General features: G+C 55.7%; 7 protein-coding genes across 7 annotated transcripts; 4 read left to right on the top strand and 3 right to left on the bottom strand.

The window, feature by feature from the left end:
• Positions 1 to 723: 723 nt before the first annotated feature.
• P153DRAFT_423552 (uncharacterized protein) lies at positions 724 to 2202 on the bottom strand. The gene is made up of 2 exons (XM_033672436.1): positions 1877 to 2202; positions 724 to 1814 (listed from the first exon to the last, which is right to left on the bottom strand). Exons 1-2 carry the CDS (start codon positions 2067 to 2069, stop codon positions 1150 to 1152), a joined length of 858 nt encoding a protein of 285 aa, XP_033522686.1. The 5' UTR covers positions 2070 to 2202; the 3' UTR covers positions 724 to 1149.
• Positions 2203 to 3681: 1479 nt separating this feature from the next.
• On the top strand, positions 3682 to 6509 carry P153DRAFT_431977 (uncharacterized protein). Its single transcript, XM_033672943.1, has 3 exons — positions 3682 to 4003; positions 4053 to 6228; positions 6279 to 6509. The coding sequence occupies exons 1-3, from the start codon at positions 3743 to 3745 to the stop codon at positions 6353 to 6355; spliced, it is 2514 nt and encodes an 837-aa protein (XP_033522685.1). The 5' UTR covers positions 3682 to 3742; the 3' UTR covers positions 6356 to 6509.
• Positions 6510 to 7390: 881 nt separating this feature from the next.
• Positions 7391 to 8657, top strand: P153DRAFT_367463 (alpha/beta-hydrolase). Its single transcript, XM_033668283.1, has 3 exons — positions 7391 to 7681; positions 7835 to 8499; positions 8561 to 8657. Exons 1-3 carry the CDS (start codon positions 7413 to 7415, stop codon positions 8590 to 8592), a joined length of 966 nt encoding a protein of 321 aa, XP_033522684.1. The 5' UTR covers positions 7391 to 7412; the 3' UTR covers positions 8593 to 8657.
• Positions 8658 to 8697: 40 nt separating this feature from the next.
• Positions 8698 to 10455, bottom strand: P153DRAFT_292698 (uncharacterized protein; the record flags this gene model as incomplete). Its single annotated transcript, XM_033663849.1, has 3 exons — positions 8698 to 8821; positions 8872 to 9570; positions 9620 to 10455. The coding sequence occupies 3 exons, from the start codon at positions 10453 to 10455 to the stop codon at positions 8698 to 8700; spliced, it is 1659 nt and encodes a 552-aa protein (XP_033522683.1).
• Positions 10456 to 10675: 220 nt separating this feature from the next.
• P153DRAFT_341817 (uncharacterized protein) lies at positions 10676 to 12250 on the top strand. Its single transcript, XM_033665941.1, has 2 exons — positions 10676 to 11122; positions 11176 to 12250. The coding sequence occupies exons 1-2, from the start codon at positions 10778 to 10780 to the stop codon at positions 12043 to 12045; spliced, it is 1215 nt and encodes a 404-aa protein (XP_033522682.1). The 5' UTR covers positions 10676 to 10777; the 3' UTR covers positions 12046 to 12250.
• P153DRAFT_317922 (PIG-X-domain-containing protein) lies at positions 12249 to 14269 on the bottom strand. Its single transcript, XM_033665040.1, has 4 exons — positions 13887 to 14269; positions 13234 to 13834; positions 12550 to 13046; positions 12249 to 12474 (listed from the first exon to the last, which is right to left on the bottom strand). The coding sequence occupies exons 1-4, from the start codon at positions 14046 to 14048 to the stop codon at positions 12277 to 12279; spliced, it is 1458 nt and encodes a 485-aa protein (XP_033522681.1). The 5' UTR covers positions 14049 to 14269; the 3' UTR covers positions 12249 to 12276.
• Positions 14270 to 14443: 174 nt separating this feature from the next.
• Positions 14444 to 15550, top strand: P153DRAFT_317918 (DUF1183-domain-containing protein). The gene is made up of 2 exons (XM_033665039.1): positions 14444 to 14669; positions 14720 to 15550. Exons 1-2 carry the CDS (start codon positions 14508 to 14510, stop codon positions 15509 to 15511), a joined length of 954 nt encoding a protein of 317 aa, XP_033522680.1. The 5' UTR covers positions 14444 to 14507; the 3' UTR covers positions 15512 to 15550.
• The last annotated feature ends 651 nt before the right edge of the window (positions 15551 to 16201 follow it).

The following is a 16201-nucleotide window of genomic DNA, read 5'->3' as shown; positions in this document are numbered from 1 at the left end:
ATGCAAGAAGACTATTCAGTTTCAACCAGTCGAAATGGGAACAAATAACAGCACGGGCCGGATATCAGTTTGCAAGAACATTGGGGATCAGATTAAGGGAGGTTCCAGCCTTGCGATGGGGTCGGTGCCTGTTAGAAAAGTCAGCGCGGAAGTGCTGCATGTCGATGCATATGAATGACAAACTAGTTTATCAACCCATCATCGTGTCCGTGAGTGTGATGTATGGGGCGTGATGCCAAGGAGATGATCAAGCGTCAAAACGCAGATGTTGATAGTTCCCCGCATTAGGTGTTCCTATATACGAGTTCTACAACCTCCTCCCGCCCGGCTTGGGTACGAAGTGTGGTGGAACGCCAATGGATAAGGTTCTACAACGCCTCAAGATGGGGGTGGAATGTTTGAACAAGGGCTTGAGCTATGATTTCCTACCTGGAAGAGCTGTGCGTAAGCACTTGTAAGGCTCCCAAAGCCTCTTAGCAAGGGTTGTAGCAAATGGTAGGCTTGCGATAGAGCAAAAACACGCTCTGCGTTCGAGCCGGGAGACAAGGAGATAGAGTGCGGGCCGTCGCGACATGGCTGACGTGGCGTACCGACGCCGGCTCTAACGCAAAAGAGCAGGAGAAAAATGATGACAACGTCTTGACGAACAGTACTCCCTTCTTTGACAACAATTGCAAAGCACAACAAAGGAAAAGAACACTTTCGACACTAGATGAGGGCTATGGATATATTAAAATTAATTTCGAAGATTGCGTCGTGCTATTTTTATGGTGTGCGTGTAAAGCATCACACCACCAGCCAATTTCCCCGATTTTCTCTCGCTAGAGCCAGCTAAGCCACCATGCACACTAGAGTGATTGTTCTTCCATCAAATGAGTACAACTACGTTGTACGACGCAAACTCAATTCTCTCACGTATGATATTGTCAAGTATAGCTGAATAGGTCTGCAGCTAACCACGGTTGGACCCAATCAACGGCACTGTATGACCCCTATGGCTCACATCTGTACCACGGTATGCTAGTTCTGGACACATCCGCAGAATTGTCTTACACATGTCACTCTGATGAAAAGCCTCTCATCCGGTTCCATACTTCGCGATGGTCACACCGAGTATCTCCGTCAAGGCGTGCACGACATACCCTTGAATCAACATGGCTTCTGTGCCCACACCACGCAAGCTTTCCACTCCCCACCTCTCTCCCTAATTTCCTCAATCAGTCGACCCGGCATACTGTCCAAATCGTCTTTTCCCAATCCAAGCTTCCCAAGCGTGTCCACCACTCCGCTTGCTGTCGCGAACATAATTTCCTGACTCATCTCCCTGACGACTTCTTTGGCACTTTTACCAACTTGAATACCCACAACCTTTTCCCCGATATCAATCAACCCCGCGTCCTTCAACAACGATGACAGCTTCACTCTTAGATCCACACCTTGGCCATTGCTTACGGTAGCAAATAACTGCTTCGTCGCATGATGAAGCTGTTGTCCCGCAACACCGAAATCCCAACTTTCCCACTCCATCTCTACGAATTGGATCCAACCTCCGGGCTTGACGAGTGCGATGAGGTTGTTGACCACGTCGGCGAGGGGGTGAGTTCCGATACCGGGGAGTGCGAAGCGGGAGTGCACCAAGTCGAATGAGTTTTGCCATTCGGTAGGCCAAGAAGCAGTCATAGACTGCGAGGAATAGCTCATGTCGCTGGGAATGGATGTAGCGGAGGGGAAATAGCTAGTCTCGATGTCTGTGCCTACGTATGCGTTGGGGATGTGAGGAGTGATGGTGTCACGAAGATCGCGGAGCCAGATTCCTAAGTACATCCCGTTAACCGGAACAGAAAGGCAAGAGGTTGAAGAGAGCATGGAAACATACCACTTCCTGTTGCCTGGTCCAGTATGCGGAGGCCTCCTGTGTTTAAATCGATAGGTGCCAGGACCTGCGTGGGCATCGCCGAGAGAACGATTCTATGTTGCTTGTCGAGACGCGCCACTTCGCTTTCATTGGCTGTAAAAATGACGTTATCGTCGTTGGTGCCAGACTTCGAAAGTGTGGTTATGGATGCCATGGTTGTACGATTATCTGGTAGGGACTCAAGTGGGGATGGTGTAAGACAGAATATAGGCGTCTAGGTGGACATCAGATGGTTTTATTACTCTCGTGCAGCTCATCTGTCTTACAATATGCCGCTTGAATGTCTCTGAGTGTGGTAAGCTGACAAGATAGCGAAAGTTTCCGAAATGTCTCCGTATATTACTTCGCCCTTCGCCCAACGCGTTACGTGCCACTAGTGGAGCTTCCACAATCTCATTTGGCCAGCATCTTCTAAGCTTACGTTGGATGACCATCGACGGCAAGATAATCAAATGGAACTTGCTCACTTACAGCGTGGAGCGCAAAATCGAACGTACTAACCTGGTCAAGTCTCCCGCAAACTTCATTTGATTGACAAGTAGGTCAATTGATAAGTCTCTTGTTGCTAGCAATGCCGCTTCAGGTTCATAAATCTAATCTGTGAATACAGCTTGGCTCGATGTGTTTTGAGTTTTACATCTCGTTGTGCTAATAGGATATGAATTTAGGCAGATTAGTTCCTGCCATCTACAAACAGTTGCTATCAGAGATTTGGACATCATAACTCGATACGGCATATCCACAACAGCCAAGTATCAAGCCAATCAATGACTCCTCACCACTTCGTCGCTTTTTCCCAGGAAGGAAGAAGATGGGCTCGTAGCCCGAGGGCATTACACCTACCTCAGCGTAGCATAAGTAATATCATTGACCCTTCTATTATCATTCATGAAAATTCATCACTTCTCACCATCCCCCTCAAGGTTATTCAATCGACGTCTTTTCACTTTCTCCTTCCAGCATACGCTAGTCTGCTCACAGACGACACGCATAGAATATGTGAGAAACACGTAGAAGCTTAACATATGTGATGATTATCGCTCTGCAATAGTTGCTTATGGAATGCCTATACTTCTCATTATCTCTATTTGCCCTCTCATCGAATATCCTTGCCTTCTCCTTCCATCAGCCACCGATTCTTCCGCGTAGAAAAATAACGATCCGCGGAGAAGTTACCAGACGTTTGCGAGATCTTGCACCATCACAGAACGTATATATAGACAGTCGCCTGAATTACTAGAAAGTGATCCTTGAAATCATCGCGTTATATATCTGTTGAGCGTGTAAAAGTGATCGCCCACTCCTGCGGCACATTGATTGGAATATATCCATATCAACAATATCAACTTCCAAACCATTTCATTATACAGAAGTAGTGCCCTACATACCCAGAGTAATAAACAGCTCCCCAGGAGAACGATATAGAACGAATTGCCTTGTACACCCAAAAGCGCACTCACGTGCGCCGCCCATTCACCGCCCGACGATCCCAGGAAACGCGTACTAGCACCTCATAAACAGTGTCCAACACAGAACAATGTTTCACTGAAGTTTCCATATCGTCACAACGCGCCATGACGCTCATGACGCCAGCGACCCTTCACAATTCAGGGCAGTGAAAGCCACTCCTCCGCACAGCATGGACCAAACAGCCGTCGCAAAGCTTGGCAGCCCACACTCTACTTCTACGTTCCTTCGCCTATTGTAACGCTTCATCTATTACACTGACATCAAGGTTGTTCAACTCTACTAAACTTTGGCATTTACAACTTCTCCACGCAACTCTTGACGCCTTTCGTGTATACCCAACCACACCCACACTCCACCATGCACACCACACAACACCCGCCCGCCAGGGCAACGAATGATCAACATACCCCCCTCTCCTTCTCCCGTGCGGACCTCCACGACCTCCTCACACACTACCAGACGCAAAACGACGCCCGGCTAGTCGAGCTCCTCGCGCAGTCCGAGCAGCGCATCATCACGCGTGTTATAGCAGCGATGCGTACACCTGTTGACAACAAGGGCACGCAGACCACCACGTCTACCATCACCACCGCTCAAGAAGATGCAGCGGAAGAACTCGTAAGTCGCCCGAACCAACAGCAGACCCGACTAAACGCTCACCCCTCAGCCCATGCAGCCCTGGACGCCACCCAAAAGCCACACGTTGCGCTCGCGCCGGACCCCGACAGTCTCATCCCCTCGTGCCGCGCCGGTAGAGACGAGTAGCTATAAGCGACGAGCGTGTAGACGGGATGTCGATGCCGTGGCCATGGGGTTTGCGGCGCTGAGGGTCCGTGACAAATTGGGCGATGCGGAGGCTCTCAAGATCGCGGGAGACACGCTACTTCCGGAGGATTCGGAAGATGAGAGTGAGGAGGATGAAGAGGATGGGGATGGGGCGTCTGTGGTGAGCGTGGTGGGGACGGAGGGGACGGAGGTGTCGCTGTTTGACTTGCCTTCTGTGCCTGTGCCTGAGGAGAAGTATGTTGGGGATGGGAACACCAGCTTGGATGTCGAAGGTGAGGACGAGAACGCGAGCTTGGATGTTGCAAATGAGGTCTTGGGTGAAGGACCTCAGGAGGTCATCATCTTCACGGCAGTTCCATCGTCGTCCCTCGAAGACGGCGACATCATCTCGGGAGAGGACTCGATGACCACGCAAACTGCCCTCGTAGCCGCCGAGGAACCTACTCTTACGATCGAAGAGGATGAGCAGATGGCTGAGACGGATCACCAAGACACTGTTCATGAAGTGCCTCAGCACATCGACACCTCCCCTACCACCACTATGGAATCAAGCGAGAATCTCCAAGAAGCCGCGCAAGACTCTCCAATGGTCGACGTAACGGTCCTCGTAGCCATCCAAGCCCCCCAACAGCCTCTATCCGCCGACGCCATGGAAGGCGTCAATTCCCACAACGAACCTAGCAAGCAGGAGCCGCCCCCAGACGACGACATGACAGACGCACCGGCTCCCACCATCCTGGACAACACAGCCCAGCAGTCTCCCATCCCGTCCATCCAGCCCAATCCCTTCGACAGGATGCGACACGACAACGCCACAGCTCATCTGCAGTTCAGCGGGTGGAGTGCATTATTCCCCCGTGGAGCGACGACTTCAAATTCAACCCCGGCTGCGAAGCACAACGTGCCGCATGTGTACGGGAATGAAGTCACCATGGAGGATGCGAAGCCTTCTGCAACGACAGCGCCGTCTGGGACTACGCCCACGAATGCCGTGGTAGTTGTCCCACAGGTGGTTCCGTCGGTGGGTGCGTCGTTCAGCGCGCTCCCGGCGTTTGCGCCGTCGCGGATTGCGGCGAGCTTGGTGGGGAGTCGGAGTAGTGATGAGGTTCAGGGTGGAGTGGACGGCGCGTCTTCTACTGTCGAGGAGGCGAGTGTAGTCGCCGAGACGCCTGTTTCGACTACCACAGAGGACGAGGAGGCACTTGTAGCGTCTCCAACCACCACTGCGGAAGACCAGCCAGCGCAGTCCCTCACCTCCGACCCTCCCTCACCACTCCCGCCCTCTAGCGCCTCTCCAGAAACCCAACTCATCGCCCTCCTCTCCCACGCCATATCCACCCTCCTCCCCCGCACATCAGGCCACATGTTCGCCCTGGACCTCTCCTGCCCGCACACACGCACCAGCGTCCTCTCCTTCCTCGCCACCAAAACCCACTGGCCCAGCTCCCCCACCCCGCTCCCCCCCAGCCTCGAAACCGCACTCTCGCAACTCCAGCACACCCTCGCCCAGAACCTCACCCCCCGCCTCGAAGCCCTGGTATTCATGTGCATCGAATCATCTCTCCGGCCGACTCTCGTGCTGAAAAACGACCTGCGCACTATGAGCACGGCGCCGCAGCGCAGGCGCAAGGCGTATGCGCTGCTGTCGCGGATTGTGGGGAGGAATTTGGCGCTGCTGCAGAGTGGGAGGGTTGGGGGTGTTATGGGGTGGGGGGAGATGGGGGGCAAGGTTGTTGAGTTGGATGGAGTGGCGTTTAAGGCGGGGAGGCGGGGGGCGGGGGTTGCGGAGCATTTGAAGGCGTATGGGGAGTGTATGAGGGGGTTTGCGGAGCAGTGGGGGGATGTGGGGTTTGTGGAGCGGCTTTTGTTGGAGAGGGAGGAGGAGAGGAGGGAAGGAGAGGAGAAGAAGGAGAGGGAGGTGGAGGTGGAGGTGGAGAGGGCTGCGAGGGCGGCTGCGGGATTGCCGCCGCTGGCTGTGGTTAAGGTGGCTGTGGTTGATGGCGATGGGATGGCGGTGCAGGGGAAGAAAAAGAAGCGCCCGATTGGGAAGATGGAGGGTAAGTGCTGTTCCCCAGACACTCCGAAATCTGCGTACTGACGATGATAGTCCCGTTTGTCATCGCAACGCCGAGTCCGAAGCGTACTCGCAAGTTGGACGGCGACGAGTTGGACGGCGATGAGTGAGTCATGTCGAGGAATTGTTTCGTCTGTTCGTGCTTGGTATTTTGGACGTTTTCTATTTTTGGCTTTTTCGCGGGGAAAGATAACCGGATAAAAAGAGGAGGAATCAGGGCAAAGGTTTGGAGACAACGTACATTCACAAAAGACGTATAAAATGTCAAAACGCGAGACTTTCTACCAAGTTCAATCAACGACCCATTAAGCGTCAGTCTGTACATTTCGCCAAAAGAATCCAGGTCCATAAAAGGGGCAGGTGGTGGATATGCGTGGAAAGAAAAAGAACTAATAACGCGCATTGTGGAGGTCTTAACAAGCACACTCACCCAACGTCGATTTTGTACGCATTGCACGCTACCACAAAAATGAAGTAGAAGCGCGAACCTAATACACAACGCCCAATCAAGAATATTCGACCAACAGAAGCCCAGAGAAACGACAGCGGTTCCCAAAAAACCTATATACCAAACAATCACCACCTACCTACATAAGATTTTCCAGTGGACCAATTCACGTGAACTTTCTATTTTGTTTGCACGCCTCCTTGTCACGCAAATATGGCACAGCTTGCTGATGTTGTTAGCAAAACAGCGAGAACACTGTTTACAACAAGCACTTAATTTTTTTCTCGCCTGAGATTAGAAGTGCAACAACCCGTCAGTATCCCAAATCCCACGCATTCCTTCGAAAGGTCAAACTGCTGCATGCTGCTCGAGACAGTGTCTTGATAACAATATCAAAGTCGTGATTTTTTCGTGACAGGGGGGCGTTCCCATCATATTCGATCAACGTGTCGTTGAGCGTTAGTTGTACGTTGCGCCATAAAAAAACAGTTGACGAGGAGCATGTTCAAAATGATGACAATAGCATATAAGTGTCAAGGTCAATATAAGCTCGTAAGCAACCAGTCGCCACCCAACCCCAGTCAACCAGCCATCCACCAATCGGCACTCCCGCACCCAAGATCCCCCACGTGCCCATCTCGCATCCCATCCCATCCCGCCCGCGCCCTCGGAACCCTTTTCCGAGCGCCCAAAAACTCCGAAACAAAAACACCAGCACAATGCGCGCACGACTCCCCCTCCGCGCCCTCACGCCAAAAACGCATTTCTCCCACTTCCCTCCACCGCACGCTCTCCACCCCGCGCAACCCATCCCGTACGCCCTCCCACCCCAGCGACCATGCACACGCACCCTGCACTCCACCCCACGACGCAGCGAAATCGAGCTCGCATACCGTCTGCACGACAACAACGGGCAGGCGAAAGGCGCGCCCATCGTCATGATCCATGGGTTATTCGGGAGTAAGCGGAATAATCAGAGTGTGAGCAAGTAACTAGCCCCGTTCATTCCCCATTTCCCATACCGTCCCGCCCATTACCTACCCACCCACCCACCCGCCCATACCCACCCGCACACCCGCCCTTCTTCCCGCATGCCCAAAAGCCCCAGAACAGACAGACACAACGAGTGACGATTTTATAGTGTGCTAGCACGCACCCTCTCCCGCCCCGTCTACGCCCTCGACACGCGCAACCACGGCACCTCCCCCCACCACGCAACCCACACCTACGCCGCACTCGCCTCGGACCTATCCTCCTTCCTCAGCACCCACAACCTGCGCGAAACCTGCCTAATAGGCCACTCCATGGGCGCGAAAACAATAATGACACTCGCGCTCCGCGACCCCTCGCGCATAAGTAGTATAATCCCCGTAGACAATGCGCCCGTCGACGCCGCGCTGCCGAGCGACTTTCCGATCTATACTAAGGGCATGCTAGCCGTTGACGTGGCGCGCCCGGGGAGCCAGAAAGCCGCTGACGCCGTCCTGGCGCCCTACGTGCCGGATGTAAGTGTGCGGCAATTCCTGCTAACCAATCTCCACCGCCCGGTCGAGGGGGGGCCGCTGTGCTTCCGCATCCCGGTCAAGATACTCGCGGGCGCGCTGGGGAATATGGCGGATTTTCCGTACGGGGATCCGGAAACGAGGCGGTTCGAGGGTAGGGCGCTGTTTATTAGGGGCACGAAGAGTCGGTATGTGAGTGATGAGGTTGTGCCGATTATTGGGCGGTTTTTCCCGAGGTTCAGGATGGTGGATGTTGAGTGTGGGCATTGGGTTGTTAGTGAGCGGCCGGAGGCGTTTTTGGAAGGTATGTTTTTTCTTTTTGTTGATTGGTGTGTGGGGGTGAAGATGGTGCTGACGATGAATAGCTGTTGTGGAGTTTTTGAGGGAGGAGGAGTAGGTTTGGATGGATAGATGATTGGGTAGAAAGGGGGGCTCGGATAGAAATACCAAAACAAGACATGGCATACTCATATTCTCATCCTCATCAATATCGTCAACCACTCTAACAAACCCTCGTAGCCGGAAAGAACCTCGGTCCAGAATACCCATAGAACATGACGCTCTCGATATCGATGTTGCCGTCACACATGGGACTCCACAGTTTGAGCAGGACATTGCGTCCCGAGCTAGCATCATCAGCACCGCATCACCAACATCATCGAATAGTGTAACTCACACAGCAGGCTGAAACCGAATCGTAATCTTATGCCGATTCTTCTTGATAAAGAACCGCGCATGCGGGACAATCACCCCCGCATCCCCACCACCAGGTTCAATGCGACTCGGGCTGCCCAGCTGCGCGGCACGTAGAGCTTCGCGCCGCTCGCGCCACTCGCCGTAGGAGCTGTAATCGAGGGCGGGTGCGCGTCTGAGGCCGCCAAAGCGCGGGATGATGTCGCCGTCATCGTCGTCGTCTGATTCGGCGCGCCAGCGGCTTTCGCGGCGCAGGCGGTCTGCGATGATGGCTGCGGAGGGGATATCGGTGTCTTCGTCGTCGGTGGAGGGTGCGGAGTCGTCGGAGGTGGCGGTTGTGACTGTGAAGGGTGGGGGGGCGGGGGAGGCTGTGTCGTCGCAGATGTCGTTTTCGTTGTCGTCGTTGGGGTCGTGCTCGTTCGTGGGGTAGGAGTATGTGTGTGTGGTGGTGGCGGGGTGTTGGGCGCTTGAGGCGGAGGCGCGGCGGATGCGCTGCCAGAGGGTGGGGTCGTTGATTGCTTCTTGCAGGGAGAGCTGTTCGTTGTCGTCGTCGTCGTCGGCTGGGGAGCTGGGGGTTGGGGAGGTCAGGGGCGACTGCGTGCGGTATTGGAGGTGATAGGCTGATGTGCCGGCGAGGAGATGGTCGGCTGACATGGATACGAAGACAAGGCCTTCCTGGACGCTGTGTTGGGTTAGTAAGCGCTTGAATAAAAACATGCTGACGATCATACGGAGCTGTGAAGCCGCGGTCTGGCGCGCGGATGACGATCTTGTCCAGGGCAAAGGGCGCCTCGCCGATGTGTTTCAGCAATATATTGCAGCTGGCGCTCTCACTGCAGTAGACGCTCTTGTCGTTCTTCAGCACGTTCTGCACGTTGTACAGTCCGGAAGGGTTGTCCTTGCGGTACTCGCCGCCGTCGCAGCTCAGGATATCCATCTTCAGACGACCCGGCACCACCTGGCCCTTGTATCCGTACTTGAAGCCGTGGTACTCTGATGTCGTGCTGGCATCGTGGTCCAGCTTCCTCCGCTTTGCCTGCCTGCGCTCAGGACTAAAAGGAACGGGGTGGCTTTGCGGGGGAGGATGCGGGCTCGCGTTGGACAGGGCGAAGATATTGGTTAGGGGGTTGTTGGTCAGCGAGTCGATCAGGGCGTCGGTCGAGTCCATGTCGGCGGCACGCTGTTCTCTGATGCGCGCCTGGGAGCGGCCGAGGTAGCGCTCGCTGGGCGTTGCGCGGGGACGGTTGGGGTTTGCCGTTGGCGGGCGTCGTGACAGGTCGTTTGGCGGTTCGCTGTCACGTGGAGGGCCAAGCAGACGGTGCAGCTGGCGACGACGTATGGCGCTGACTGGCCGCCGTGTAGCAGCGACGGCCTCGTCTGGGTGCGTGGGCTGCTCGGCCGGGCGTGGATCGCGGCGCATGTTCCTGATGGCGCTCCCCAGGCCAGATATGTTGCGAGGCCATGTCGAGATGTTCGGCGAGGTCGAGGCGTGGGGGTAGTCGAAGTCGCCGGCGGTAAAGGTGAAGGTCGCGGGCGGAGGTGAGGGCGACGTGCGTGGGCGCGGCATGGATGACGTTGTCCCCCGTTCCCATGGAGGAAGGATTTAGGGTAGATGCGTGGTCCGTACTGGGTGTAGGGATGGGTGAGGGTCGTCGGAAATAAGGCGTCGCTGTCAGAGGGTGACGTGGTGGAGAAGAGTGGCAGGTGCAGGTCCGTCCATGTGGGACATGCATGTGTCGATGCAAGCGGTAGCGTGTGGGGCGGTAGCGCGTGCATGGGCCAAACCTAAATTACTAGCTCTCGGAGCCGCAAAGGTACCAGACCTTGTTCTTTACCTCTGTTCTATCTTGCCGTCTTCACTCTACTTCACCACCACCAACACCTTCAACATGATCGAGGGCACAGCTCCGCTCATCCCGCCAATCACTAATGGCAGCATCCTCCCCAAGGACACCATCGGGCAGACAGTCACGGCTGTAGCAGCGCCCGACAGCATCTCTGCAGACGAAATCGCTCTCTACGACCGCCAGATCCGCCTGTGGGGAGTCCAGGCCCAGGAGAAGATCCGCACCGCCAACATCCTCCTCATCAACATCAAGGCCCTCGCCAATGAAATCGCCAAGAACCTCGTCCTCGCCGGCGTGGGCTCCATCACACTGGCAGACCACCAGGTCGTGACGGAGGAGGATCTGGGCGCGCAATTCCTCATCAGCGAGGACGACGTGGGCAAGAACGTGAGAACCACCCCCATCCCAAAACACATCATATATTAATACGTCCCGTCCAGCGCGCAGAAGCAGCAGCCCCCCAAGTCCAGAAGCTCAACCCGCGCGTCAAAGTAAACGTCCTCACCACAAACATCTGCAACGCCCCCAACGAGAACTTCTACGCCCAATTCGACGTCATCATCGCCACAGACCTCCCCTTCGCCTCGCTCTTCGCCCTCAACGCAGGCGCCCGCATCGGCAACCGACCCTTCTACGCCGGCGCCTCCCACGGCCTATACGGGTACATCTTCGCCGACCTCATCGCGCACACCTTCGTCATCGAGCGGGAGAAGAGCAACCGCGCAACCTCCAAGGGCGCCGAAACCCCCACGCGCACAGTCGTCGACATTCAAACGAAGCGCGAGAACGGGAAAGCCATCGAAATGGTGACCAAACAGGAAATCTACACGCCCCTCATGCTGGCCAAGGACTCCCCCCTCTCCCCCGACATCACCGCAAACGCCCGCCGCCTCAAAAAAGTCCACCCCCTACTCACCGCCGTGCGCGCACTATGGGAGTACCAGCGCAGCGGCCTGGGCATCGACCCCACGCACTCACAAGCCGACCTCTCCGCCTTCACCAAGCTCGCGACAGAGAAACACAAAGAGCTACTTCTCCCGTCCGATACACTGACGGCGGACTTCCTGCGCAGTTTCCTGCAGAACCTGGGCAGTGAGGTTGCGCCTGTTACGGCGTTCCTGGGCGGCCAGCTCGCGCAGGATGTTATTAATGTGTTGGGGCATCGCGAGCAGCCCGTGCAGAATCTTATGCTGTTTGATGGGGAGGAGAGTCTGGCGCCGGTTTATACCCTGCATTCTGGGGTGCAGGGGGTGGTGTTGCCGATTCTGCCGGCGTCTGGGGCTGGGGCGGCGGTGGTGGAGATTGACTGAGTGATTGAGGAGGGGTTGTGGTCATGGGGGATGTTTGACAAATGGAGGGATGGAGGAAAAGAGCAGCAGGAAGCATACACAACAGGAGTCCACACATGAGATACACGGAGAAGGATAAGGATTTCACGATACCCCAGCACGATGAATTAGATAGCTAGCAAGCACACTCAACACAAGAGATAGTAATGCAATACACTGAATTTCCATTTTTCAAACAAACACAAAACTACCTCACTGCGTCTTCTTCTCCTTGCTCCCCTTATTCCTATTCTGCAACCCCTTCCCCCACAACACCCAACACAGCCCCAAAAACGCCACAAAAACTGCCCCCACAGTCCCACTCTGCACCCACGCCGCCCGACTCCGATCAAGCACGGGGATAGGAATATACTCGATCAATCCCCTACCAACATCCTTCCCACCTACATCCTTCCCACCCGTTCCACCCACCTCCTCCCCACCACCGATCCCCGCATGACTCTTGCCGGCGGCCCACCCGCCCACCCCCGCCGCCACACCAGGCTGGACATGCAAGAACCTAGTCCTCCCCCCAAAAAGCGCCTCATACCCCAAATGCACGCGCTCAAACGGACTCGCCGCCATCTTTGCGCCGGCCTCAGATCGACACGCCCAGAAGACTACCGGCCAGGGGAGGGGGATGGAGGAGTGTGAGGTGTTTTGCGAGGGGGGGAGGTAGCGCGCGTGTAGTGGGATAGACGCTTTCCATTCCGCATCAGGGGTAGGGGATGAGGCGGAGGAAGAAGGGTCGGAGTCGGAATCATCGTCAGAAGGCGGAGAAGCAAGTTCCACCAACCCCGCGCTCCCCCACTGCGGGACCACCCAGTCAGGAGCCTCGAGATCCGCCGCGCCTGCCAGACTACGCAGGGCGCGCAGGTTGTGCGCGTCCAGGAAAAGCGGGTCGGTGAACTGATGTTTATCGATGAACAGCGCGGACGGAAGCGTGATGTGCGCGTGTAGTTTACACGTTGGATTCGGCGGGGCTAGTTGCGCGCGGGGGAAGGTGAGGACGAGGGTGGGGTGTAGGCCTGTTGGTGTTTGGAGGGAGGTGGTGAAGGATTGGAGGGGGAGGGGGTAGTGTCGCGTTGGGGTTTGGAAACGCGTCGCTTCTTTTGTTAAGTTAGTAGAGGGGTTTGTTTGGGTGTGGGTATGGGAAGGGGGGATACGCACTTGGTTTCTCGTCCTCGCCGACTACGGTTAGGAAGCCGCCGAATTGGATGTCTTCTGGGTCGGGGTTCGGCTCCGAGACTAGGATCCCGACTTCGACGCGCGCGTCGGCGTGGGGCTGGGCGATGGTTTCCGTCCAGCCTGCTTTTGAGGGCGCGTCGGCCCAGAACGCGGTCACGACGAGGGCGCGCGAGATGGTGTCGTAGTCGACATCCAGATACGAAGCCGTTAGCAGCGACGCGACGAACTGCGTGCACTCCCCACCCAGCAGGTTAGTCGGGCAGATAGTCTTATTTAGGCGGCGCAGCAAGGGCTCCAGAGAGGGAAGGTGAGTGTAGTACTGCGAGGCGGTGGACATGGAGAAGCGGTCTGATAGCTTGGGGAGCTGGATGGCTGTTTCGTTGTTGGAGGCGCATTTTAGGTCTGGGGAGATTGCGGCGTGAAGGGCGTGGCATAGGGCGGTTGGGGGCGTGGTTTCCAGCGGCGTGAAGAAGATGTGTAGACCGGGTGAGACACGTGATGTGAAGGGGGGGATGGTGGAGTATGCGCGTTCTGATGCCCAGCGGATGTGTAGTTGGTTCCATTGTGTTAGGGATGTGCTGAGCTGGACGAGATTAGTTGGGGAATTCTACTTGAGATGTTGTTTTGTGAATTACCTCCCCAGGCAGCTCGTCCAGCCCGATGGTGATGCGGTGTTCCTTCACGGCATCGATATCTTTTAGTGTGAATGTGGCGCCTGCTGCATCATTCTTGACGCTCAGTTGCTCCGGCGTGAAGGAATCCGGGTTCCTGACTACGTAGGTTATTCGCTGCTTCATCGTTGTTGTTGGCTTTGGATGGTCGAGTGATGGATCGATGTCGTGTCCGGTGTATTGAACATCACTCTAGTCCGGAATAGGCGATAGTATACACGGGGAAATACCCGGAACTAAACTGCAATGAGATTTTGCAATGGAAACCACTACATGTAAAATTATAGCAAAGACTGTTTTGCTTGAGCTATACTCGTATCTTTCTAGAAGGGTATAACATTTCGACCTGTTCGTAAAGTAAAGTTCTATGTCGAGAGGAACATAGCTAAACTCAAGTTATTTCGACTAATCGACGCGTTCCTGGCGGATGACGCGCGCCAAGATGTCTCTTTCACAGCTGGTTCTAGAATGGCTGCCTTGTCTTCTCCACAACACCGTGTCCTTTCTGTGCACTCCGCCACCTATGCGCCTCATAAGAGCACAGCTCTCGTATCGCTTTTCGTGAATATCCTCATACGCGACATCATGCATATCGCCAACCTTTTCTACTCGGCCTTGCTGGTCGCCAGTGGCGCAGAAGCCTTGAAGCTCAAGCCCGGCTCCAAGGTCAAGCTCTCAAATGTACAAAGCCTCACCCTGCGCAAGGACATGGAGACAAGTCATCGCCGAGTCGAAGCAATGCCCCAGGTACCTCCACCACCCACTACCAACTCTCACCCCACTAACCTCCTCCCCAGCTGAACTGCATCGGTGGCTCTGCTCGAGGGCTCTATGATGTCGACATCATGCGCTGCAAGAACTCTGGCTCCGACTACGACGAAGACTCTATCCAATGGACATGCTCGGCGTCCCTCCCCGAAGAGTTCAAACTCGGCTCCACAGACGTCATCTGCGAGGGCTACGACTCCCCCGACGACCCATACATCCTGAAAGGCAGCTGTGGCGTCGAGTACCGACTCATTCTGACGGAGAAGGGACAGGAAAAATACGGCAGAGGAAAAGGAGGCTGGCGGGACGACGACGACAATGAATCGCATGGCCCCAAGACTATGGGCGAGAGGATTGCGGGTGGCTTGTTTTTCGTCGTCTTCGCCGGCGTCGCGCTCTGGATTCTGTACAACATCTACCTCGGTTGGGCGCGAGGACCTGCAGGAGCGGGCGCTGGCGCAAACCGACCAGGCTGGGGAGGCGGAGGTGGTGGCGGTGGATGGGGAGGAAATGAAGGCTACGACGAGCCGCCTCCACCCTACGAGGACCAATCTGGGACGGACAAACGACGCAGTGGATACGGCACTACGCAAGGCTGGCGGCCTGGAGTCTGGTCTGGTGCGCTGGGTGGTGCGGCAGCGGGATACGCAGCGGGACGGATGGGCAACCAAGGCAATCAGACAGGCAGTCGCTGGGGAGGTGGTGATGGAGGGGGAAATCAGTACGATAATGGCGAGGGTAGCTCGAGGTCTTCTTCGGGGGCGTCTTTCTCCTCGACAAGACATGAGAGTACCGGGTTTGGGTCGACGTCGCGCAGATAGTTGTGAGTTGTTTCTCAGTTGGCTAAGAATGATACCCCTATTGCTTTTTTCCAAATCTTCTCCATATGAATAGGTTTGTGTTCACAGACCCAGTCATCGCTGCTCGCCATACATCTCCTTAGACCAACCCTCCCTCGCCCGCCAACCACGGAACATGCCCCCTGCCCACCTTCACACAAGTCAAATACCCCACCATCCTCCCAGCACCCTCCTTCAGCACCCCCAAATCCTCCAACCCCCCAACCGCACACAACATCCCCCCCTCCAACAGCCTCCCTACCTCCCCCTCGCACGTATACCCCTTACCCCCAGCCCCCAGTCCGCGGAAAAAAACGTCCCAAGCTTCACACCCCGCAGCCGCCTGTCGTCCAACACGCTGATCTGCCCGGCGAACGTGGCCCGGAATAAGCTGGCGACGAACCATGTGCCCTGATCCTGTGGCGGGGAGGTCTGGATGGTGAGGAGGAGGAGATCGCGGACTGGGTCGGTTAGGGCGCGAGATTACGCGCTGGATGGGCGGGGGCAGGATGGCGCGCTGTGTGGGCGGGTATGCGCTGATGATGTGGATTAGGGATTCTTTGTAGAGGGTTGTGCTTTGTAGGGTGAGGGTGGGGAGGAGCTAGCAAGGGGGGAGGCGTGGATGGCTGTTTAGAGGACTTTGTGGTGTTGTGTTAGGGTGGGGAGGAGCGT

Source organism: Dothidotthia symphoricarpi (genome assembly GCF_010015815.1).
Source record: "Dothidotthia symphoricarpi CBS 119687 unplaced genomic scaffold P153scaffold_12, whole genome shotgun sequence".
NCBI classification, from domain to species: domain Eukaryota; kingdom Fungi; phylum Ascomycota; class Dothideomycetes; order Pleosporales; family Dothidotthiaceae; genus Dothidotthia; species Dothidotthia symphoricarpi.
This window is presented reverse-complemented; position numbering and strand designations above follow the sequence as displayed.